General features: G+C 35.8%; 1 protein-coding gene across 1 annotated transcript in view; it reads left to right on the top strand.

Annotated features, from left to right (window-relative positions):
- Positions 1 to 767: 767 nt before the first annotated feature.
- ZNF280C (zinc finger protein 280C) overlaps positions 768 to 25,534 on the top strand; it is a 61,264-nt gene continuing 36,497 nt past the window's right edge. The window contains exons 1-8 of the mRNA XM_047082057.1: positions 768 to 858; positions 8,719 to 8,764; positions 8,884 to 8,930; positions 14,951 to 15,097; positions 17,986 to 18,051; positions 18,153 to 18,289; positions 22,239 to 22,353; positions 25,256 to 25,426. Of these exons, the coding sequence (XP_046938013.1) occupies positions 8,900 to 8,930; positions 14,951 to 15,097; positions 17,986 to 18,051; positions 18,153 to 18,289; positions 22,239 to 22,353; positions 25,256 to 25,426 (667 nt within the window). The 5' untranslated portion in view covers positions 768 to 858; positions 8,719 to 8,764; positions 8,884 to 8,899. The remainder of the gene's footprint in view (positions 859 to 8,718; positions 8,765 to 8,883; positions 8,931 to 14,950; positions 15,098 to 17,985; positions 18,052 to 18,152; positions 18,290 to 22,238; positions 22,354 to 25,255; positions 25,427 to 25,534) is intronic.

Below are 25,534 nucleotides of genomic sequence, written 5' to 3'. Positions count from 1 at the left end.
AAATTTTTTTTCAACGTTTTTATTTATTTTTGGGACAGAGAGAGACAGAGCATGAACGGGGGAGGGGCAGAGAGAGAGGGAGACACAGAATCGGAAACAGGCTCCAGGCTCTGAGCCATCAGCCCAGAGCCTGACGCGGGGCTCGAACTCACGGACCGCGAGATCGTGACCTGGCTGAAGTCGGACGCTTAACCGACTGCGCCACCCAGGCGCCCCAACAAATGTTTTTCTTGTAAATGTATATTTTTCTTAACATTTTAATAACTATTATAGATATCTATATGACAGGAATAACAAAGAGTTGAAAGCAAAGTTATATGGTGTAAAACAAATTTACTGGCAAAATTAACCAATAATTTAAATAATCTAACTTTTATTCCTTTTATACATCTGGTTTCTGTCTTTGCCTCTAAGGCACAGTATTTTTTTTTTTAATTGGTGTTCCTAACTCTTATACACAAGGAGCACATTTTCAGGGTGTGCAGTTCAAATTTCAAGAATGCAACTCAAGATGAAGAGTAGATTCCCTGAGGACGTTGGCATCAGCCTAGGACCCTCACCCTGTCCCTCTGCCTTCGAGAATGTGTAAGTCCGGGCACATGTCCGTGCCGCCCTCCCCGATCGGTTAGAAAAGAAACCCGGATGTGCATGGGCGGGGAGGAGCTGGCGTCTACCCATGAGGCAGTGCGCGTAGTTATACATTTCTGCCTTGGTCTGAGGCGCTCATTCCGCGCTGGGAGTCGTCGCGGCTGCCGCTGTTTCGGCGGCGGCCGCCTAGTGTTTTCGCGCTCCTCCCTTTCCTCCTCCTCTTTCTCCTCCTCCTTCCAGTCCCAGTCAGGGCGACCTGCACTGCTAGCGGTAAGTGTCCCCCGCCCCCGCCTGCTTAGGCAGCGGCTCTGCCACACGGCTGTGGCCGCATTTCTCCGAGGGTGGCCGCATTGCTCTGAGGGTGGCGGCAGCGGCCCGGCTCTGAGGAGAACAGGTTGAGGGTCCGGTTGCCGGCGTGTGTTGCTGGGATCGCCCAGGGAGCGGGGGAGGGGACGAATTTGGCGGCGCGGTGGCGGGTGGGCCACCATCTTGCCGCCAGCCCTGGCGGGGGAGGGATCGCGGAAAGGTAGCTGCTCGGCGGCCGGCCGGGTTCGGAGGCCCGCTCACGCCATGGCCGGCTGGCCGGCCGGCCGGCCGGGCCGCCGCCGCTGCCTCCTCACCGCCCAGGGCCTGTGCGTCTGTCAGCGCTCAGCCTGGTTTTCGCTTTTCTTTCTGGTGGCAACTCCCTTTGGTCTTTTGTATATTTGATACAAATGTTTGGCGAAACCACAGAAGGTTCCGAACTTTCTGGCTTCAGGGCCCCTCGGGCTCCTCCTTTCAGCCCTTATTCCCCCCATCCAGGTTACCGTTCATTCAGTGCTGATACCCTTGTTCTTGCCAAAGGAACTGTGCTCCTCATAGAAATCGTGCTCCATTCAGTTATTGTCTAGAAGAGCCCTAAGGAGAAACGTGGAGTTAGGTACCTAGTTTTTAACAGTACAGTTTGTACCTTTTGCTGAGAAGAAAACAAATGTTTCATTTTGCGGTCTTATCCTTCTCTAGACACAGAGGGAATACCTCTTAACTTCTCTCAAGTTTTAATGCTTTTTAAAAGGAGAAATCAGAGAAGAAAATGTCAAGTGAACCAGCTTCTGCAAGAACGGGGGATGTTCATCCAGGGGATTCTCTTTGTTTGCAAAGATTTTTTAGTTTTTTAAAAAAAAATCTGTGAACTTAAAATTTGCTTTTATTGTCTTCAGATTTGAACTGTGAATTTAAATATTTTTTAGTGTCATTAGACATAAAATGTAAACCAAGAAATAGAGTTTCAAACTACAAAAGTCTTCTAGCATTTGTGAGGTGCCCTGTTTGGGGGGTTACTGTAAAAACTCAAGCTGCCTCCTTAAGCAGAAACTTTACTGAGCTTATGAGGGAACTGGTTTGCTTATAAAATTAAGTTAGGGCTGTGTGCCCTTGGTGCTTTAACATCTGTACAAGTTCTGCTGTCATTGCATCTTGCATTTGTATATTTCATTGACAGTCCTTTTAAGATGAGCTGTGGAGTGTTGGTAGAACTGTTTAGAAAGTGAGAAAATAGCCTCAAGGAGAGGACTTTCCCTGAGGTCACTTTGGATAGGAAGTGATAGAACCTAGGTCTTCTGACTCCTCCAATGCTCAATTCACTATAACATGCCCCACTTTTCATGGGAATGAGGTGGTCAAGGAGAATAAGCAAGGATACTCACTTAAAAAAATATAGGAGACATTTTTCAATTCCCCTTTCCTTTATATTTTCATTTTAAGACTTCGTATCGTTTCAACTTTGTAGTATTTAAATAATAAATAATATCATTGTTTCCAAGCATGTTGAAAAGTTGAAAAACAGCTCATTCTTCCAATAACCCATTTTTTCCATCAGAAAAAGTTCTGATGTTGAAGGGCTCCAGATTTCAGCTTCTCTGTTCAACCCATTTTCCTCACTTGTTTTCTAGTCCAATGTGATTTCTTCAGCCCAGTGTTTTACTACCCAGCACCAGCTTTTTAAATAGAAAAGCAGAGTAAGCAGAAAGAGTATATAATTCTGTACCCCTGCTTCTCTCCAATTTGTTTTCTTTATTCAAGAGGACATTTAGAACCATACCAAAGAATTTTTTGTTATATTAATTGGACAGGAAAATTACTTAAATGAAAAGCAATTGTTATAAATAGAAAGTAATCCATAGTTTTAGTGACCGGATATAGGAACTTATATTGAGAAAACCTGTTTTGTTATTCCAAAAGTAAATTTTCAAAGAACAGAAATATTTATGATACATTCAGTAATTAATATAGCCCTGAATATTTTTTTCTGTACTCCTGCTTCAGAGAGGGACTTAAAAATGTTTGGTTTTCAGTCAGGTTTTAAATAATGACTCAGGGAGATGTGGTTTACTCATTTGTATCAAAAATGTGTTTTTGATTCATTCTCTGCAAAGCAGTTTTCTTTTAAGGAGTGGTTTTATTAACCCTCAGTATGTCAAAAATAGTCATCACTGTGTATCATCTGGATAAAATGGACCATTTTTATTTTATTTTTTATGTTTTCTTTTTAGTGCTTATATGCATCAACATGTAGTATGACTTTCAGTACAGAAGGAAAAGTTTAGTAAAATAATGTGAAGTACTGTACAATAATTTTTCACGTGCTTTATTTAGTCCTCCCAATAGTGCTGCAAGGAAGGTATTACTGTTTTTTATTTTACAGGTAGAATAACTAAGCCCAGAGAGGTTGATTAAAAATCCTATAGGTTTGGGGTGCCTGGGTGGTTCAGTTGGTTAAGTGTCCAACTTCAGCTCAGGTCATGATCTCGTGGTTTGTGAGTTCGAGCCCTGTGTTGGGCTCTGTGCTGACAGCTCAGAGCCTGGGGCCTGCTTTGGATTCTGTGTCTCCCTCTCTCTCTGTCCCTCCCATGCTCATGATCTGTCTCTGTCTGTCTCTCAATAATAAATAAACATTAAAAAAATCCTATAGGTTTGGTGATCATAAAGTGGTAGATTCAAAATTCCCAGTTATTCAACCCCTATTTCAAGTTTTTTCATCATTGTACTCTACTTTTTTTCTTGATATTTTCCCTAGTGGATAAGTTTTACTCCTATAAAATGTGCATTAATTAATAAGCATACTTCCTGAGGTTACTTTAGTAATTAGTGATTATAGAATATTTTATGAAGCTTATATAAAATATTTATTATATAATTTGGCTTTGAAAAGCCAATTAGTCTTTTTCTAGGTTATGCCTTTTACATATGCACTACAATAAAAACACATTCTTATAGGTAAAATATTTACCCTGAGTATGATATACAAATTACTTTGCAGAAAGTAAATTTTATTCTTGTGTCCCATCCCAAAAACTAACATAAAAGAAAATGTTTTAAAATATAAGCAATCTTTGCAAAGTATTATGTTAATGAACTTTAATCTTAGTGTCAACTAGGTGTTTTCTACAAATAGCTGAAATACGAAAATCAACAGACAGAAAAATTGAAAACCTAAATAAAATTAGGGAGAAAATAGTAAAGTTATTAAAGAAATGTCTTCTCAAAATGTGCCTGGACTAAATGGGTTCAGACTTTCAAAAAATAATTCCCATAATATGAAAATTTCTTAAATAAGAAAAAAGGTGAGCCTATGTTTTTCTTCTAAATAATATGTTATTTGTTCCCCAAACCTGGTTTGAGAGTTTGAATTGTTTAGATGCCAATGAAATTGTCTAAGGAACTAAGGTATAATCCATGGTTTCTTGCATGTGAGTACTGTACCAATTAATTTCTATTATAAGAAAACATTTTCACAGACCTCTTCCTACTAAAAATGTTTAAAATATCTCTAGAGCTCTTACACGATCATAAAATAGTCCTATAAAACTACAAAATCAATACTATTTGAGTCAACTTTAATACATTGAATGGATAATACATTTTGATGAAACAGAGTCACTGCCTGCTTATTATTGAGTTTTTCATACCTATCTTAAACAATAGCAAGATTTTTCTATTTGAATCTTTTCAATACCATCATTTCTGTAGCTAACTATACTGTCATTTGCCCTTCATTTGGTGCAAATTCGTCACTTAGATATTTTCTTCCTATGTTCTTGAGTTTGTTACTAGCCAGCAGCATTAAAAGTGGTAGTACTTGATGAACATGCTGTAGTAAAGACAGACAAAAACATGAGTATTAATATGCTCCAACAATTCCACTTCTGGGTGTTTATCCGAAGGAAATGAAAACAATAACTCAAAATGATATTTGCATCCCCATGTTCACTGCGGCTTTATTTACAATAGCCAAGACATAGAAACAACCTAAGTGTTAATCCATTGGGTGAATGGATAAAGAAAATATGGTGTATAAATATAAAATGGACTATTAAAAAGGAAAGGAATCCTACCATTTGTGACGTGGATGGACCTTGAGGGTTTTAATCTAAGTGAAAAATCAGAGAAAGACAAATACTATATGATCTCACTTATATGTGGAATTTTAAAACAAAGGAACTTATAGAGAGCAGATTGGTGGTTGGGGGTGTGGGATGGGCAAATTGGATGAAGATGGCCAAAAAATCTTGGGGATGTAACGTATAGTATTGTGACTACAGTAATAAGACTATGTTGTATATTTGAAAGTTTTTAGATAGAACAAAAATTTATTTTATTTTATTTTTTTAATGTTCATTTATTTTTGAGAGAGAGAGAGACAAGCACTAGCGGGGGATGGGCAGAGAGAGAGGGAGACACAGAATCTGAAGCAGGCTCCAGGCTCTGAGCTGTCAGCACAGAGCTGGACATGGGGCTTGAACTCATGAACCACAAGATCATGACCTGAGCTGAAGTCGGATGCCTAACCAACGGAACGACCCAGGTGCCCCAGAACAATATATTGTTTTAGAGCTCTCTTGCACCATCTTCTATATATCTATTTTCCCCAGAGGTCTATTAGTTTGAAAAATATTGGGGTATAAGCCATTGGTAAGTGTATTATTACTCTTGAATGCAAGTACCAGAAACCTAGCTCAAAGTAGATTAAACCATAAGTGAACAATTATTCCCTTTTTTAACTGAAAAGGCTTAATAATTTACTTCAAGCATGGCTAGCTTCAGGTGTTTAAATGGTGTCATCAGAACTTGAATATCTCCCTACCCTACCCTCTTTCTCTACCGCCAGAATCTTAAGGCTTTGCTATTTTTTTTCTTGGTTTCTTTCTTAGACATTCTTTCTCCACACAGTGACTCCATTACTCCCAGGCTTATATCCTTCCAGCTTATTATTTTCTTAACAGCTTTATTGAGATAAAATTAATATAACATACACTTCACCCATTTGAAGTGTATAATTCAATGGTTTTAGTATATTTACAGTGTCATGTAACCATCACTACAATCAATTTAGAACATTTTCATCACCCCTGAAAGAAAACCCATATCCATTGGGAGTCACTCCCCATTTCCCTCCAATCCTTCCAGCCCTAAGCTATACTTTCTCTCCTTATGACTTTGCCATTTCTGGACATTTCATATAATGAAGTCATACAATACATGGTCTTTTTGCTGTCTTCTTTCACTTAATATGTTCCCAAGGTTCATCCATATCATAGTATGTGTCAGTGTTTAATTTCTTTTATGACTGAGTATTATTCCATTGTATAGGTATATCACATTTTATTTATTGGTTGGGCATATGGGTTGTTTCTACTTTTGGGCTATTATAAATAATGCCGCTACACACATTCCCATGTATAAGTTTTTGCGTGGGCATATGCTTTCAATTCTCTCTCACTTGGAGTGGAATTGCTGTGTCATATGGTAACTATTTTTAACTTTGTGAGTGACTGCCAAGTATTTTCCATAGTGTCTGCACCATTTCATATTCCCACCAGCAGTGTATGAGGGTTCCAATTTCTCCATATCCTTGCCAACACTTGTTATTATCTGTCTTTTTGATTACAGCCATCCTACTAGGTGTGAAATGCACATAACATACAGTTTACCATTTTAACTAATCTATTAATGTTTTTTTTTGAAAATATCATAGACTTGAACTCTTAAAAGTGAATCTTAAATATGTAGAAGCTGAAACCATAAAATATCTAAAAAGTAAGTATTTATACAGGCAGTCTCCAAAAACGATCGTATTCCAAGAGGTCTTTCATTAGTTACTTGGAATTCACTTTTGCCCCATAGGAACAGTGTATTATGGGCATAGTAACTCTGAGTCAATAGCTGAAGTGGAGACTTCTGTTCTGCCGTTTTGGTGCCAGTTCTGAGTTGCAGAACGTAGAGACCCTCTGGAGTTGCTATTATGGGAGCTCTAAGATCCTCATTGCATGTTTTGCTGGGTATTTCATTTCTCTAACAGATTATTTAATCTCCCACAGAATTCCCCGCCAAAACTCTGATGATGGTGATAGTTTTGGAGGGCTTGATTACCTTACTGTATAACACAACTTTAGATGAAGTTATGATTCTAATGGCATCTGGGGATTTTTGACTTTTTTTGAGTGTTTATGAATGTACCAATTGAAGCTCCTTGGTGATGGTTATGGGCCTCAAAATTCATCTCTGTAGATATAGGCAGTGTATATGACTTGTTTATATAAACTACTTGTACATTTAGTACTAATTTTAGGCTATTTGTGCCAATAGACATTTTATTTGAGCATTTAATAAAAGTGTTATACATGAGTCTCCATAGGCTATGTGGTTATGACTCTTAAAAAAAAATCGTATTCCTGGTAGCCATAGGTCTTTAATGCTGAGCAAGAATTGACATGGATTTATCTACGTGACATATGCATTACCTTACCTAGTTTAGGGAGAAATGGTAACTATTCAAGTAATTGAGTTAAAGACATTTCGGTAGTCAAACTTCAACAAGGGAAATTTACTTAAGTTCAGAATTCACTTGAGATCTTTGTGATAGTAATTCAAACATTTATACCAATAACAACTTCTGGAGTGAAAGTAGGTTTTTTTTTTCCTTTGGTCTAATTCAGTGTAAATAATTTGGAATTGGAAAAAGCAGGAAGGTTTGCTTTTGCCAGTCTGAAAATAAAGACGCATGTGAAGACTCAGCTCTGTTCATCCTAATACTTTAGGTATCTGATGACTATTTTTTTTTAATTTTTTTTTCAACGTTTATTTATTTTTGGGACAGAGAGAGACAGAGCATGAACAGGGGAGGCGCAGAGAGAGAGGGAGACACAGAATCGGAAGCAGGCTCCAGGCTCTGAGCCATCAGCCCAGAGCCCGACGCGGGGCTCGAACTCACGGACCGCGAGATCATGACCTGGCTGAAGTCGGACGCTTAACCGACTGCGCCACCCAGGCGCCCCTCTGATGACTATTTTTTAACTTTTTTTTGTTTTATAACTGAAATAGTTTTTTACAACATTTATTTTGTCTGCAAAAAAAAAGTGTGTGTGTGTGAATTCAGAACACAAATACCTGCTTTAAAGAAAACAATTCAAAAATTTTTGATAATGTTTACTATAACAGGTTTTTTTAAAAGCTCAAAGAACTGTAGATATATTAAATTGTAATCTTCTGAAGGCAAGGACTATGCCTTATTCATCTTAACTTTTTCCTGAGAATTGAGCACATCATTTTGAACACAGAAGGCAATGAGTAATTAATTATTTTTAATGAGTTTATCTATGATGAAGTATATACAACTAATTTTTTGTTTCTTGTAGTTAGTGTGAATAAGAAAGAAAAATATATAAACTAAACATTTTTTAATGTGTTTTGTAGTAATTACATTTATTTCTGAAATATGAAGAATAAATAATGGTTAAAGATTGTCACTTAGCATTTCAAAATTCGGATTTACTAAAGCATGTATATTTCATGTATTAACTAAAATATGTATTTACTAAAACATGTGTTAGTCATATTTACAAAAAGGTATCTTTCAAAATTTATTTGCAACTTAACAATCGTCAGATTTCTTCAAGTAATAAATGCTTAATACATTCAGCATTTTATTTATTAAATTTTCATTCATTCAGGAATGAGCCAATCATGGAAAGTGAGTAGCATATGTATATCAAACATAATAAATTCAAAAGGTAAACTTTTTGTAGAACAAGATTAAATGTGTGTACATTTAACAAATCCACCCTAATAGTAGTTATCCTTATTTTTTTATAGGGCAGAAAACTAAGACCTAACTTGCTATCTTGTCTGGAGTCATATGGTGAGTTTGCTGGAGATCAAGATTAGACCCAAAAATTTCTGAATCCCAAGTCTCATGTTTCAATATTTGGTGTTAAAGTAACTCATAAAATTGATTGATGTCATGTGTTGGTGTCTTAGGTGACTCTGCAACTTGATGGATGACGACAACCCTTTTCCATCAAAAAGTAAGTATTGCTGTTGCAAGTGATACCAATGTGCATGGCTTTTATACTGATAACTTTGCTTTATAATAAAAGGTGAGAGAAGCAGTGATAGGCACGTTTTTTTAAAAAATACCAAAACACTTAAATTGATTGAAGTAATACATGTGCATAGTAAAAAAGAACAATATACAATAAGAATGTCAGTAAAGTAGAAATGAAGTGTGTCTTCTTCATCTCCAGAAATAATTACTATTACTGGTTTGGTATACATTATCACAAACTTTTTTCTATGCATAGACAAAAAATAAATTATTTCTAAATAAGATCATACTATTTATGCTATTATGTGGCTTTACATTTTTTTTACTTGGGGCGCCTGGGTGGCTCTGTTGGTTGAGTGTCTGACTCTTGATTTCAGCTCAGGTCATGATCCCAGGGTCGTGGGATCAAGCCCCATGTCAGCGTCTGTGCTGAGCATTGATCCTGCTTAAGATTCTCTCTCCTTCTGCCCCTCTTCCCCACTCGCACTCACACTCTCTCTCTCTCTCTTTCTCTAAAATTAAAAATAATAATAATTTTTTTTTACTTTTTTACTCTACAATCTATCTTGAATATATTGACAATGGTAGTACCCAGTTAAAAAAATGAGGAAGATCTATGTGTTAGACATGGTATCAAGACCATGGTATCAACATAGATATAAATGATTTTTTAATTATCTGCATACATGAGTGTCCCTCATTTTTTTTTAATTTGGCATTGCCTGACTGCCTAGTTTCTTAGCTTGTTGATTATCATGTTAAGTGTCAGTGCTTATTCAGTAGACTTCTGTGTATAGGAGGAGATACAAAGGAAGAAGAAAATATGTTTTTCATTCTCACTTTGGATCTTACTTTGGAGTTAGATGCATACAGTTAAGAAATCCACATTAAGGGGGCACCTGGGTGGCTCATTTGGTTAAGTGTCCAACTCTTGGTTTTGGCTCAGGTCATGATCTCACAGTTTGTGGGTTTGAGCCCCACATCAGGCTCTGTGCTGACAGTGCAGAGCCTACTTGGGATTCTCTCTCTCCTTATCTCTGCCCCTCCCCTGCTCACTCTTTCCCTTTCTCTCAAAATAAATACACATTATTTTTTTTTATTTTTTTAGATAAAGAAATATTAAGCAATAGTGAGCAGTTTGAGATCATATATAGTAAGTCTGGAACTGCATGGCATAGAATGTCAATGTAGTAAAAGGTGGAAGAAAAACAGGTCTACTGGTTTACTAAGGAGGTTGTAACTGAACCAAGAGTTGGGAATTAAGGTACTGTTGAGTATCTGCTTGAGGTTAGGTTAGGTACTTTATATGGCATTTTCCTCAATCTACATTACCACTTCCATTAGGTAGATATTGTACACATATTAGAGGTAAGAAAACAGATTCAAGTAATTTCTCCAGAGTCACATCATTAGAAATGGTGCAATGAAGATTTGAACTATTCAATTTTATGTGAAGTCCATGCTCCTACTATACTCAACGTGGACAATATAAGGTAAGGAGGGAAGATATTTTAGGTAGAAGAAATAATACAAATGAGAGGTCCAGGAGACACAATGAAGATGGTGTTTTCAAGTATTCAGGATATGTAAATGATAAACTATGAATTACTCTTTATTTGACTTAGAGCATTCTGTATATATGTTTTTAAAGTAAAGTTAGAAAAGACAGTTTGTAAAATTGGTTACATTTGGAAGGGTAGGAAGGTTTTTGTTTTGTTTTGTTTTATAGTAAGTAAATCACCAAACATTAAACATTATGCAAGAAATGATTTTGGCATACCTATATAGAAGAGCAAATTATGTTTAAATAATTTTAAAAGAATAGTGCCAATTGATTTGTTAAGGTGTTTCTTTTGTATGCCATCCCCACATTATTGTTTTCACACACTAATTCTGAGTCAGAATTAGAAATGACATTTAATCTAGCAAAATTATGTTTAGAAATTATTGCATTTAAAAGGTGAAGATATCATTGTCTTAAAAAACAGATGATCATTGTCTAAGCCAGATCCTGGAGTTATTGTTTTGTTACTTTTTAGTTGTCCCCCCATCGGCAGGCATCTCACTCCACATATCTAGTACCACTTATATCCATCCTCCTTGCTATTATATTAAATTAGGTGCTTCCTCAATACCTTTTTAAAACCATAACAATACATGCATAGTTTTAAGAAACAATCTGAAAGTTATAAATTGCATAACCACAGTTTTTGAAGGGTAAGAATGAGAGGTGTGTGTGTGATCTGGATGTATGTATTCCCTATTTTTTCAGGCATTCCCTTTCAATAGGTTAGCTTTTTTCTCATAATTATTTCCATATTTCCAAATTTTTAACACATATGTGTACTGCTGTCTCTTCAATCAATTTTTTTGTCATTATCTAATAATTTTTTTTTATCTAACATGAGGATTTTAGTTTTCTTACACTTAGCCCTCCCTCCAAGCATCTTTCACTGCAGTTATAGCTCAAATTTTGGTTAAATCATTAAATGTTTTTATTACGATGACCGTAATATTGTTCACTGATGAGCATAGTACTATGGTATTAATATGCTATGCATACATTGCCTTTTTCTCTTTTTTATATACTCAGAAATTCAAATGTTTCATTTTTTAAAATTTGCTAAAAGTTATATTGTTTATTATAGTTGACTAAATTTGCTAAATTTCATTAAAGTCTATAGCCAAGTCTTCTCACACCCTTCTGTAGCTTCTTAATTCAATTTTCTATATGGTAAAACTCATCAGGTAATCTAACACTTTGTGTGTGTGTGTGTGTGTGTGTGTGTGTGTGTGTGTGTGTGTGGTCTCCTGGAGACATTCCTCCTGGGAGTAATGTTCTCTTGTTCTACTCTGGCTGGTTGTTATCTAGACCCATTGAACAGCTATTATCCTGGGACTTTCCTTTGTCTTGGTATTGTGCTGAATGCTACGATTTCTGCATTCTGTATCTTCCTCCTTCCTAAGTCCCATATTTTGGTGGATTCTTCCTAAGAAAGGAAGAGTGAATAGGGGATAATTTTCTGTGATCTTGGTGATCTTTATTTTTGATGAAAGAATATGTACCTCATGCTTGATGAAAATCTTGGCAGGGCACAGAATTCGAAATTGAAAATTATTTTTACTAATACTCCTGAAAACATTATTCTAACTTTCTTTCTGATTATAGGATAGTTTCTATGTCTAGCATTCACAAATCTCGTGATATATTCCTATAGTGTAGATTTTTTTCTTTTCAATCTGGACATTTATGTCCTTTAGAACTAAGAATTTCTTTTGTATTTTTCCTTTGATTACATCCCCTTCCCTTTTTTTCTATTAATTTTTTTGAAACTTCTTTCAGGTGACATTGATTAGTATATATATATTTTTTTATCTTTTAAGTCCACTTATGGGACATTTATTCAACTTTGGCATTTGGGTTTTGGGGCTTTTCTTTTACTGAATTTTGGCTGTCTTTTTAATCTTTTTGTTTTCTGCATGTTATTTTTTATAATCTTATTTCTCTGAAAATGCTAATTACATTCTAATAACTTTTTTTTGAATTCTGTACTATCTCTTTTTTTTTTTTTTAAGATCTTTTAACCTGCAGGGCGCCTGGGTGGCTCAGTAGATTAAGTGTCCGATTTCAGCTAAGATCAAGATCTCACGGTTCATTAGTTCGAGGCCCACATCAGGCTCTCTGCTGTCAGCATGAAGCCTGTTTCAGACCCTCTGTCCCGCTCTCTCTCTCTCTCTCAAAAAGATTTTAAAACATCTTTTAATCTGTTTTATTGTTTTGGTTTTTCACGTTGGAGGTTTAGTCCTATTTCTGGTGCTCATTGGGTGTCCATATTTAACAATGAGGCATTAAAACGTTTCCTCGGAACTCTGAGTGCTTAGTCAGCACTTGTAGGCTGGTGGTACTAACAGTATGTTCTTTGGTTAGTTTCTCCAGGTGAGAAATGTCTAATCTTTCCTGGGATGGAATAAACCTCACCTTAAGTCCCCTGTTTTCATTCTAGCACCTCATTGCTGCTTTGCTGTGTGCCTAGTGTTTCTGAAGCTGGTTCGGTTTTTCTGGTAAAAGTCTAACCTATTGCCTCTTGTTTTTAGTTTATCTCCGTTTTGTTAATGTAAAAGTTTATGAGTTTTTTTTTTCAGATATAGTTAGGTAGTTAATAGGTATAATCATATTTTGTTAGTAAAACTGAAACTCATTTTGATTGGATTTGACTATTCTTTAAGTTTTTATTTAAATTCTAGTTAGTTAACATACAGTGTAATATTAGTTTCTGGTATACAGCTTAGTGATTCAATACTTGAATACAACACCTAGTGTTCATCACAAGTGCCTTCCTTAATTCCCATTTCTTATTTCACCCATGTCCCCACCCACTTTCCCTCTGGTAGCTGTTTGTTTTCTATAGTTGAGAATCTGTTTCTTGGTTTGTGTCTCTCATTTTTCCCCTATGTTCATTGCTTTTGTTTCTGAAATTCCACATCTAATTGAATCATATGGCATTTGTCTTTCTCTGACTTATTTTGTTTAGCATAATACTCTCTAGCTCCATCCATGCCATTGAAAATGGCAAGATTTCATTCATTTCATAGCTGAGTAATATTCCATTGTATCTGTATATACCACCTCTTTTTTATCCATTCATCAGTCGATGGACATTTGGGCTGTTTCCCATAATTTTGTTATTGTAGAAAATGCTGCTATAAGCATAGGGGTGTATGTATCCCTTTGAATTAGTATTTTTGTATTCTTTGAATAAATACCTAGTAATGCAATTGCTGGCTCATTGGGTAGTTCTGTTTCCAACTTTCTGAGGAACCTCCATACTGTTTTCCAGAGTGGCTGCACCAGTTTGCATTCCCACCAGCAGTGCAAGAAGGTTCCCGTTTCTCCACATCCTCATCAACACCTATTGTTTCTTGTTGTTGATTTTAGCCATTCTGACAAGTGTGATATCCCTTTGTAGTTTTCATTTGTATTTCCCTGATGATGAGGGATGTTGAGCATTTTTTCATGTGTCTGTTAGCCATCTGTAGATCTTCTTTGGAAAAATGTCTATTCATGTCTTCTGCCCATTTTTTAATTGGATTGTTTTTTGGGTGTCGAGTTTGATAAGTTCTTTATAGATTTCTGATACTAACCTTTTATCAGTTATGTCGTTTGCAAATATCTTCTCTCATTCCATAGGTTGCCTCTTAGTTTTGTTGTTTCCTTCACGCTACAGAAGCTTTTATTTTGGTGAAGTCCCATAGTTTATTTTTGCTTTTGTGTCCCTTGCCTCAGGAGACATACCTAGTAAGAAGTCGCGACAGCTGATGTCAGAGAGGTGACTGCCTGTGTTCTCCTCTAGGATATTGATGGTTTCCTGTCTTACGTTTAGGTCTTTAATCCATTTTGAATTTGTTTCTGTGTATGGTGTAAGAAAGTGGTCCAATTTCATTCCTTTGCATATTGCTGTCCAGTTTTCTCAACACCACTTGTTGAAGAGACTCTCTTTCATTGGATATTCTTCCCTGGATTTGATTACTGAAACTTTGATGTTTCAAGTTTTTCTTGGATTTGATTATTCTTTTTTAAAATATTTATTTATTTTTGAGAGAGAGAGAGATCAGGAGAGGGGCAGAGAGAGAGAGAGACAGAGGATCCAAACTAGGCCCTGTGCTGTCAGCACAGTGCCTGATGCGGGGCTTGAACTCACAAACCTGAGCCAAAGTCTGACACTTAACCCACTGAACCATCCAGGCAACCCTTGTATTTGATTATTCTTAACATTTATTGGCCACTACTGATGACTAATGTTACCTGTTACTTAGCCAGCTAGCTTAATTTTACTACTATAGATCTTAGAGATTGAACTGAGTTTCTTTTGCTATCATGTACTGACTGCAAATATCAATTCAGTAACTAATATTAGGATTACTAAAGTAGATCTTAAATATCATGCTATGCGTTGCAAAAAAAGTTACTCAAAAATATGTTTCTCTCCTTTTGACATTTAGATAATTCAAAAATGGCAGAACTCTTTATGGAATGTGAAGAAGAAGAGCTAGAACCATGGCAGAAGAAAGTAGAAGAAATTCTGGATGAAGACGATGATGAGCTGATCTTTGTTGGAGAGATATCAAGTTCAAAACCAGCCATTTCAAGTAAGCATTTATTTCAGTGAAGTAAAGTTTTATAGAAGATGCAATTTCTATTAGAAAAACCTGTGGGCTGTCTTATCTGTCCTTTTTATTCTGTAAGGAGTTGGAGCACACAGGTCAGTAAGAATTGGTAAGAATCAGAGGGAAGATGTGGTTGAGGACTTGAGTAAGGAGGAGAGAGGTTAAAATATCATTTGAAAAAAATGAAATGTTAACTAAGTTAACTAAAGGTTAAGATTACCTAACAGCATTGTAAGCCTTCTAAAGTTGGAAATCGTAAGTTTTAGTGGAGCTGAGTAGCCTATTCACCGGTTTTCTTTTTCTCCCTTAAGCCCAAATACACCTAGAAAAGAAAGCGTTGGAATGTTTTGCTTGAAATATCAGAATACTGGGTGGCTGGGTGGCTCAGTCGGTTAAGCATCCAACTTCAGCTCAGGTCATGACCTCATGGTTCATGAGTTTGAGCCTCGCATCGAGCTCTCTGCCGTCAGCACAGAGCCCTCTTTGGCCTCTGTCCCCTCTCTGCCCCTTCTCTGCTCATGCACTTTGTCTCTCAAAAATAAGTAAAACATTAAAAAATAAGGGTGCATGAGTGGCTCAGCTGGTTAAGCATCTGACTTTGGCTCAGGTCATGATCTCGTAGCTTGTGAGTTCAAGCTCCGCGATGGACTCTGCTGACAGCTCAGAGCCTGGAGCCTGCTATGGATTCTGTGTTTTTTGTCTCTCTCTGCCCCTCCCCGGCTCATGCTGTCTGTCTCTGTCTGTCTGTCTGTCTGTCTCTCTCTTTCAAAACAAATAAATAACATTTAATAAAATATCAGAATGTTAAATACGTTTGTGTTAGTCTCTGGGATGCTCACATACAGGCAACTGCCTTAACACAGTGTCATCTTGATTCACAGCTACAAAATGAACAGGCACTGCATGATTCTCCAGTCTCTTGTTTGTGTACCAACATGGGCTATAGTTTTTGGCCACACCCATCTTCCAGCAACTCTTGATTATATTCATGAAGGAAGGAGGGTCTGGTCTTTAGCCACTGTGCTTGGACAATGCAGGCAGTTAGCTTACTTAATTATCATGGCTTTTTAGTAGAACATGTCCAGTAATTTTGTGGATTGTTAGATTTCAGTTAGAGTAATTAGTCTTGACGCTGTGATAATGTTATAGTGAAGTTGTTGATCACACTTGTTAAAATGTCCAATCAACAATGTGTAAAGTGCAGAGGAGCAACATAGAGAATTTCAAGGGAGAAAGAGGAAATAGATTCTTTTCCTTTATATTTACTTTTTTTAAGCCAGGAGAATTTTGCAAAGAATGTAGCCAGCATACCAGTGTTCTCTTATTTACCATGGCAGTACATTATATTGTGTTTAAGACATGAGTTTTTAATTTTTTTGAAAGCCCAGTTCTTGCTTTTCTTGACTCCAAACTTGGTATAGCACTTCTATTCAGTTTTATCAGAGATAGAATAATTTAATTTAATTCTCAATATAATTTCCTGTAGCAAATTGAGAAGTGCCAAGTGGAATGCCACTTCAGTTATAAACTGAAGTATGTTGGCATGTTGGTTGCTGACAGTGGAACAGAATATTGTAATTATTTCCTAGTTGTTGTGATTATTTTTATCCTGAACTATTACGATATTTCAAAATTATTATTCAAATAATTCTATTGAAATCATGGTAGTTCAAGTCGGATTTATATCAATTGTAGATAACTTAACAGTACTCAACTAAAATAGTATGTATTAGTTTTAAGTAATTCTATCTAGAATAATGTGTATTAGTTTTAAGTAATTCTATCAAAAAGAAAGTTGACCTCAGTGAAATTTCTCTTCTAAATGAACTCAGAATTTAAATGAATTTATTGATGTTTAATTTTTGAGCCAAAAAATATTTTTGGCATATGGACCATGAGCTAAATATTGATTTAGAACCATCATAAAGTTAGGGGTAGTGGTAAAAAGTTGTGTTTGATAGATTACAGTCACCAAAAAGTACTGTAGGATTGACTCTTTAATGGTTTGAGTAAATACCTACCTTAATTTATGAATGAAAACAGTATCAAGTTGTTTGAGCAGATTTTTCTCCCAGAAGACTTCTGTGGTGCCTAGTCTTAGAGAACTGAATTTCCGTTTTCTTAAAACAACCCTACTTTTGTGTGACCCTTTACTTTACAGAATTATTCTATGAAATCTAGCTCTTTTCCCCTAGGAGGGAGAAAAGGAAATATTTTGGGGTTTTATGTGATTTTTAAAACTTTTTGTACCTTTTCCTGATAAGCAATTTTAAGCAAATGTCTGCTCTTCTAAAATTGTATTTGATTTAATAACCTAGAAGTTATGGGTTTGCATGGGTATAGGAGTGAAAAATCTTTAAAAAAATTTTTTTCACCTTTTATTTATTTTTGAGAGAGAGAGAAAGAGAGAGAGAGAAAGCAAGTAGGGAAGAGGCAGAGAGAGAGGGAGACACAGAATCCGAAGCAGGCTCCAGGCTCTGAGCTGTCAGCACAGAGCCCAATGCGGGGCTCGAACCCACAAACTGTGAGATCATGACCTGAGCCAAAGTCAGACACTTAACCCACTGAGCCACCCAGGTGCCCCAGGAGTAAACAGTCTTAAACTGATTCAGAGGGTCATGTCAGGCTCAGATTGACTTTTGGTATAATAGTAGGCTTAAGACATTCTGGTAAATTCTAGGTTAAGTTTAGTCTGTGGTCTTCAGTAGTGTCCCCTTCAGAACTCAAGAGCAGTGGCACAGATAATCTAATCAGCTTGCCCATGATGAAACTTTCAGGCTTTGGGGTATATACTTAAATTATTAGTTGTATATGGATATATTGGGAAATTTTTTTCTATTATCTTAATATATATTTAATTCTACTTGTAGATATTTTGAACAGAGGTAACCCCGGCTCATCTTCAAAGGGAATAAAGAATGAGACACTCACTCAAGGTATGGTATTATTGTACTGATTTTAACTCTAAAGTGAAATATTTTGATAAAATTGGTTGTGTGGAACAATATTCAATATACTGTGTAATTTTAAAATGCAGGTGTTACTGATACATTCAAGCCTACAAGTCAACACTACAAAGATCCAACATCAAATCCAGTGGCTGCCTTGCCTAGATTTCATCCTGAATCTAAATCTTCACAAAGCTCTGTTATTGTTCAGAACATGTCTAAACCTGTAAGTGTTTCTGAAACTACACAGTTAGCTCAGGGACACATTGGATAGTATAATATCCAGTTAGAATTGTGGACTGTCATAGCTAGTCACCATTCCATTAGAAGCATAATCGCAATCAGAGAATGTCAATATCTTTATGATAGCTCAATCAGTACCCAAAGTAATAACTGTAGGAACTAGCCAACTTGTCAATATCAGGTAATATGCTTAAATAGGTAGAATATTGAAAACTATGCTATCTAAAGGTGAGTAAAAAAGATCAGTAATGATTGTTGCATACTGGCAAAATTCTTAAGACAGTAAATTGAACCAAGTATTCTTATTTGGGAAATTGTTCTGAGGTCATTGTTCCTGTTTATTCTGAAAACATGCTTTCATGGCTTAGCTTTTATTTTTTTTAAGTTTATTTATTTTGAGAGAGAGCGCATGTGTAAGCAGGGAAGGGAAAGGGAGAGGGAGAATCCCAAGCAGGCTCCACACTCAGCGGAGAGCCTGACATGGGGCTCAATCTCAAGACCACGAGCTGATATCAAGAGTTGGACGCTTAACAGACTGAACCACCCAGGTGCCCCTTTGTGGCTTAGCTTTTAAAACTTTTAACAGATATAATAGTTAATGGTAATATTTAATGTTTGTTATTATGGGTCCTTATTCTAAATGCTGTATGTAAATTAATTTCATTTAATTCTTATGATTTGTCTATGAAGTAGGCATGATTATTATCCCCATGTTATACTTGAGGAAACTGAGACTCAGGCTAAATAATTCACTCAAGGCCATATAGCTGGTAAATAGATTATGGATATGGGATTTCAATCCAGGTTAACCCAGAGGTGTTTTGGTTTTGTTTCTTGGTTTTGGGGTTTTTTTTTTAAAGCTTAAAAAAATTTTTTTTTCATGTTTATTTATTTTGAGAGAGAGAGAGAGAGAGAGAGAGAGAGAGAGAGAGAATCCCAAGCAGGTTCTGTGCCATCAGCACAGGGCCTAATGCGGTGCTCGATCCCACAAACCATGAGATCATGACCTGAGCTGACATCAAGAGTCGGATGCTTAGCCTACTCAGCCACCCGGGATCCCCTAGCCCAGAGGTTTTAAAATATGCACGTACACATATCCATCCATAATTTAGCATTGCTATACATAGAAACATTGCTTTAGAGCAGTGTTATAGTCCGCATACCATTGGCATTCCCCGAGACCCTTTCAGGGGTTTGTGAAGTTAAAACTGTTGTGATAAGTACAGTGAGACATTTCCTCTTTTCACTGTCAGCATTTGTACTGATGATGCAAAAGCAATGGAGGATAAAACTGTTGGTGCCTTACTATGAGTCAAAGCAGTGGCACCAATTGGGTGCTAGTAGTTTTTGTATTAGTGACCAGCAAACACTCACAGAAAAATTTCACTTTCACTTAAGAATAACCTTGAAGATGTAATAAATTACCAATTTTATTTTTTTAATTAAAAAAAAGTTTTTAACGTTTATTTATTTTTTTGAGACAGAGAGAGACAGACCATGAATGGGGGAGGGTCAGAGAGAGAGGGAGACACAGAATCCGAAACAGGCTCCAGGCTCCTAGCTGTTGGTACAGAGCCTGATGCGGGGCTCAAACTCACAAACTGTGAGATCACGACCTGAGCCGGAGTTGGACGCTCAACCGACTGAGCCACCCAGGTGCCCCTTAAATTACTAATTTTATTAACTCTTAGTCCTTGAATACACTTCTTTTGAAATACTGTGTGTGATGAAATAGGTAGTATGCATAAATGATTTCTGTATCTACAGTATAAAGGTTTTCTTGAGGAAAACCACTTGAATTGTAAGTTGAACTAGCTGCTTTTTTTTTTTTAATCCAAAGACATTTTTGTTTGAAAGGATGATCGGCAAAGCACCATGTATTAATTATTGCTGCATAACAATAGGATCACAGACTTAGCAGTTTAAAGCAATATGCAGTTATTATCTCATGGTTTCTGTTAGGAGTCAAGGCATGGCTTTGCTGGGTCCTCTGCTTCAAGGTCTCACAAGGCTGCAGTCAAGGTGTCAGCCAGAGCTACCATACCATTTAATATTGCTTCCAAACTCACATGGTCATTGGCAGTATCCAGTTCTTTGTGGGTCATCAGACTGAAGGCATCTGTTTCTTGCTGCTGTTGGCCAGAGACTGCCCTCAGTTCCTTGCTATGTAAGCCTTCCTAACATGATTGGTTGCTACCTCAAAGACAGCAAGGGAAAGGGAGTCCTTAGCAAGATGAGCTATATACCATAATCATGTACATTTTATCACATTTGCCATACTCTGTTGGTTAGAAACAATCACAGGCCCAACCCACACTCAAGGGGAGATAACACAGGGTGTAAATATTAGGAGGGAGTCATGGGGGCCACCTTTAGAATCGCCCACACAGTTTTTCAGTCCTCAAAAATGTACAAAGTGTGCCTGTCACAGAAAAACAAACAAACAAACCTGATAGTATTCTTGTCAATGATAAAATTTGAGCTTTCAAGCAAAAATTAGATTTTTGTGGGGGCATCTGGCTGACTCAGTCAGAGGAGCATCTGACTCTTGATTTCAGAGTTGTGAGTTCAAGACCCATGTTGGGGGCTTTAAATAAAACTTCTTTAAAAAATAGATTTTGGGGGCACCTGAGTGGCTCGGTTGGTTAAGGGTCCGACTCTTGATTTCGGCTCAGGTCATGATCTCACAGTTAGTGAGATTGAGCCCCGTGTTGGGCTTCATGCTGACAGCGCAGGGTCTGCTTGGGATTTTCTCTCTCCCTCTTTCTCTCTCTCCCTCTTTCTCTGCCCCTCCCCTGCTTGTGTGCACACATACACACTCTCTCTCTTAAAAAATTAAATTTTAAAAGATAGATTTTTGGAAAACTTGTCTCTGCATTCTGAAACAATTATCAATAATAATATGAGTTCTGGAGTAGTAGTTCAAAAAAACCTGAATTGAAAATGAGAGAGACTTGGGGCGCCTGGCTGGCTTAGTCAGGGTAGTGAATTTTAGCCCCACATGGGATATAGAGCTTACTTAAATCAAACTGTATAAGAAAAACAAAGAAAAGAAAATGAGGGGCTTGAGTGCTAATTCTAGCTAGAGCATTGTCACAACCTCAGTGGCCCTCATTTTCTTCATTTCTAAAATAAGAATATTTACCCAAACTACTGGCTCTCAAACTTGGATCCTCTAAGCATCCACAGGATGTTTTTCTTTTTAATTAAAAAAATTTTTTTTTAATTTACATCCAAATTAGGTAGCATATAGTGCAACAATGATTTCAGGAGTAGATTTCTTAATGCAGTTAATAGGTGTTCTTGATAATGGTAGGCTGCCAAAAATGTAAAAATTATTTTAGCTGGAATCAGACTAATTCAGTGGTTTCTCATGCTATCATAAGCTGTTTGGCATTTAGGGGAAAAAAAGCAAAAAGGAATATAATCATTTACATGGAGATAGATGAAAATCATTCCTACCTTTGACCTAGGGAAAAAGAATAATGGAGTGGGTGGTATCTTTCATATTAAAAAAATTAGAAACTAGAGCTTACTCAGACTCAGAATTTTTTGTTTCTGTGGGTATGGTTGTTTAATCAAAGTTCCTCAGTTTCCCAATCCTAGGGAGCTTTTAGAAGACAGGTTTTTTTTTTGTCATTTGATCTGGGGTGAGGCCTGGGCATGATAGATTTTTTTTTTTTAACTCTCCAGGTGATTCTAATGTGAGCCAGGATGGAGAATGACAGATATATATTTTCAAATCAATTGAGAATCCTATGTAAGGGAATTTTCTCTGAAAACGTTAAGCTTCATTCTTCTCTTACCACAACAGCTCTTTAGGGCAGTCTAGAAGATAATTTTATATGTGTGTGTGTGTGTGTGTGTGTGTGTGTGTGTGTGTGTGTGTTTCATAAAAGTTTATGAAACAAAATAATTACAACTTTTTACAGGATTTTACAAAGAATTTATCACAAGTTGAATCGGATGATTCTTCAGATTTACTGTTTGACTTGACCCAGGATACAATTCCACTGTCCCAGGAGGGATCAACAATTTATATAGAAGGTTTGGCTTAGCACATTTTATGAATATAATAAAAAGAAACTTCGTGAATATACATGTGGATTGAATTTCTATTTTGAAACCCATACCTTCATGTTAAGTTTTTCATATACCATAAGATAGAAGCTAATAATCCCTGACTGCCTTTCTTGTGTGATTTCTTGTGTATAAATTTGAATTTAATAGTAGAATATTGTATTTCTTTCTATTAAGTTAGCTAACATGTATTTTTTTTAGCTCATTCTCACTTGGAACCAGCCATGGCCTGAAAAATCTTAATATAATTTCTGTGAGTCAAGAAAGTCCCCTGATGTCCTAATACTATCATGTAAAAAAAAAAAGTATTAATCATTTGGAAGGCCATTAGTATGAGAAAAAGCACATGGTTATAGTTGATTTTTTAAATAGGCTAGTGTCTTTCTTTCCAAATAAATCATGTTGATGTGATAGTTAAATATGATTATAGAGTATTATTATAAAAAGGCAGTCTTTAAAAAAATGGTTATTTGCACATAGTAAGTACCTAGTAAATATCCATTGAAGGAATAATGAAAATTTTCAATTGAAGTATTACAGTTCTTTGATTGTGTACCATAACAAAGTTCTTCATTAACTTGAAATAAATTAGTATGCCATGAATTTTATTTAGTTAAAAATTCCCTTATAATCATAGCAATTGCTATTTGTATATTAGTAAATTTGTTATATTTCACTAAATGGACAGAGGTATGTAAAGATTTTTTTAATATTTAAATTGTTTCCTAACAAATTCATGCACATTTACCAAACCAAAATAGAAAAAACATCTATAGTAATATGTGTGCAAAAATATTTTTCCCATTTTGATAATACTTGGTTTATTTACCAATCTAGGGTCACTTATCTAAGTTAGTAAAATAACCAAGAACCAAAATAAATGAGAAGGTAAAATAGTTGTCTGAAGTCTGATTTTATAAAGCACATGGTCTTTATTCATAGAAAATGTCTGAAATCTTGAAGCTTCTAGGGGGTAACAACAGTGACACCTAATCCTCTTGTAAATTGTTATACTATAGGGAGTGGAACTTTGCCTTGATGGTAAATGGGGTTATAGTTGATTAGCAAAGTATAGGTTTGAGCCTGTATTCTAAAGGTTTTTGTGGCCTTTATCATGTCACATCTTTATGTTTCAGATTTCTCATTTTATTGAAATATATACTTTTATTTTTGTCAGATAATACATTCATTCTCCAGACCTGAAGTCAGCCATTTGGAGATATAATTTTAATTCTTGCTCTACTTATCTCAGAGCTTTTTTGAGGCTCAAATGAGATAAGTGAGAAATGATAAATGCATTAAAGCTTTAAAGGACTTGACAGTAAACAGTTGTTAGAATGATAATTGCGAATGATAATATGTATTATGTGTTCAGAAGCCTGATTAATGGACTCCTGTCTAGAATAATCATAGAAAGTCCTTGGAGAAGGTTGGATTTAACTTGATTTTGGAAGAATGAGAATAGGATTTTTATTGGCACTGTTGAAGATAGTGAATGGCACAAGCCAAAGACAGTAGAAATAAACAGGTTAAGGGGTTAGAATTTAAAGCTATTGAGCTCAGAGTGATTTCATTTAACTTGGGAATTTACTCATGCTTTAAAAAATTATATATGAAACAGTCTATATTTATTGTACAGCCTGCTAGATAATCAGTTGCCAAAATAACAGCAATCATTGGTTGTTCAAGTAACCTAAGTATCTGAGAAGAATGTTCGTGATTACACAGAAATTGATCCCAAGTGCCTACAGTATAGCTGTCAGTAAGCATGTGCTTGAAGATGGGAAAAATCATTTCTATGTTATCTTAAAGAATGAAGCACATATTTGACAGTGGAGCCCACTAATACAATACTCTCATTTTCCTGTTATTTGTCTGTTCTGCTGCTTCTCCTATTACTGTACAGTTGGGAGCATTAAAATAGGATGTGCAGTTTTAGAATCTTTATCACAAAGTACAATTGTGTGTTATTTTCTAGAGGACTTCTGCTGGGTCTGGTTATAGCCTAAATAGCCCCACTTCTCTTGAAAATACCCTGAATTACATGATTCTTTGGCCTTTAAGGTGATGGTTTTCAAACTCAAAACTGTCTTTAGTAATGAAATCTCCTCTCAAACAAAATTTTATGTAAAAGTCTAATTTCTTTAAAAAGGTAAAAGGAGAGTTTTTCTAAATGATTTGCCTACTATATTCCCTAAGACAAAACCATTAGCCTCAGGGGAATACAGTTTGAAAGCCATCATACTTTTTTAAGTTTTTCCATATGAATGTGTGAGGTATTATCATTCAGGATTAGTTGTTCGCACTTTGTTCATGGGTTTTAATTACTTGCTTATTCCCTATCAGGTTGTTAATAAGTAGAAAAAGAACTTTTTATGAGTATCTTAAAGGTTTTCTCTAAATTTTTAAAATAAAAGTTGTTTTTGTTTACAAGCCCAAAGGTATTTAAGCATCTGAAGGTAAATCTGTTTATGGGAACTGAGCTTAGAATGTTCCCTGTGCTTCAACTTTTTTTTTTTTTTTTTTGCTGGGGATTTTTTTGGTCTGCCTTCTTTTATGTTACCTATTTACATATATGTCTTTATGTGGAAGTATTTTTAGAATTTTCTTGCATACAAAGTTTATTTCATGAATTGTTCAAATGTATGTAGTTCATAATAACTATTTGTACAATTTCTATCTTGATCATCTAAGTTTTGATCATTCTGTATTGTCATTGGTATGCTATAATTCATTTATATTATCTTTAATTTAGCTTCAAAGTATTTTTACTTAAATTTAAATGTAAAGCCATTTTAGTAGCATTTGTAAGCAATGGTCTATATTAAAGTATTTACACATATTTTCCCCACTATTTAAATCATTGTAGGTATAGATGAAACTCTGCCTATAATAAAACGTTCTTCTACTTCTAAAGTAAACAGTGTTAATCCAAAAAAGCCAAAGACCAGTGAAAGTGGTTCTGACATAAGTCCTTGTGCTTCGTTGTCCTTAACTAACTCTCCTTCGGTGGCATCTTCCCATGTTATGATATCAAAAGGTAAATATGAATCTAGCATGTGAAATAGAAATTATATTACTTATACATAAATTCTGGACATTCTAATGAATTTTTAAACTTTTATTACTGGTTGTTTCACGTTTAAAA

The sequence above is a fragment of the Lynx rufus genome, unplaced genomic scaffold (genome assembly GCF_022079265.1).
Source record: "Lynx rufus isolate CCGP_SWC_20201006 ecotype Redwood Valley unplaced genomic scaffold, mLynRuf1.p SCAF_19, whole genome shotgun sequence".
Taxonomy (NCBI): Eukaryota; Metazoa; Chordata; class Mammalia; order Carnivora; family Felidae; genus Lynx; species Lynx rufus.
The sequence above is the reverse complement of the archived record's forward strand: the minus strand, read 5'-3'. Positions and strand labels throughout refer to the sequence as shown.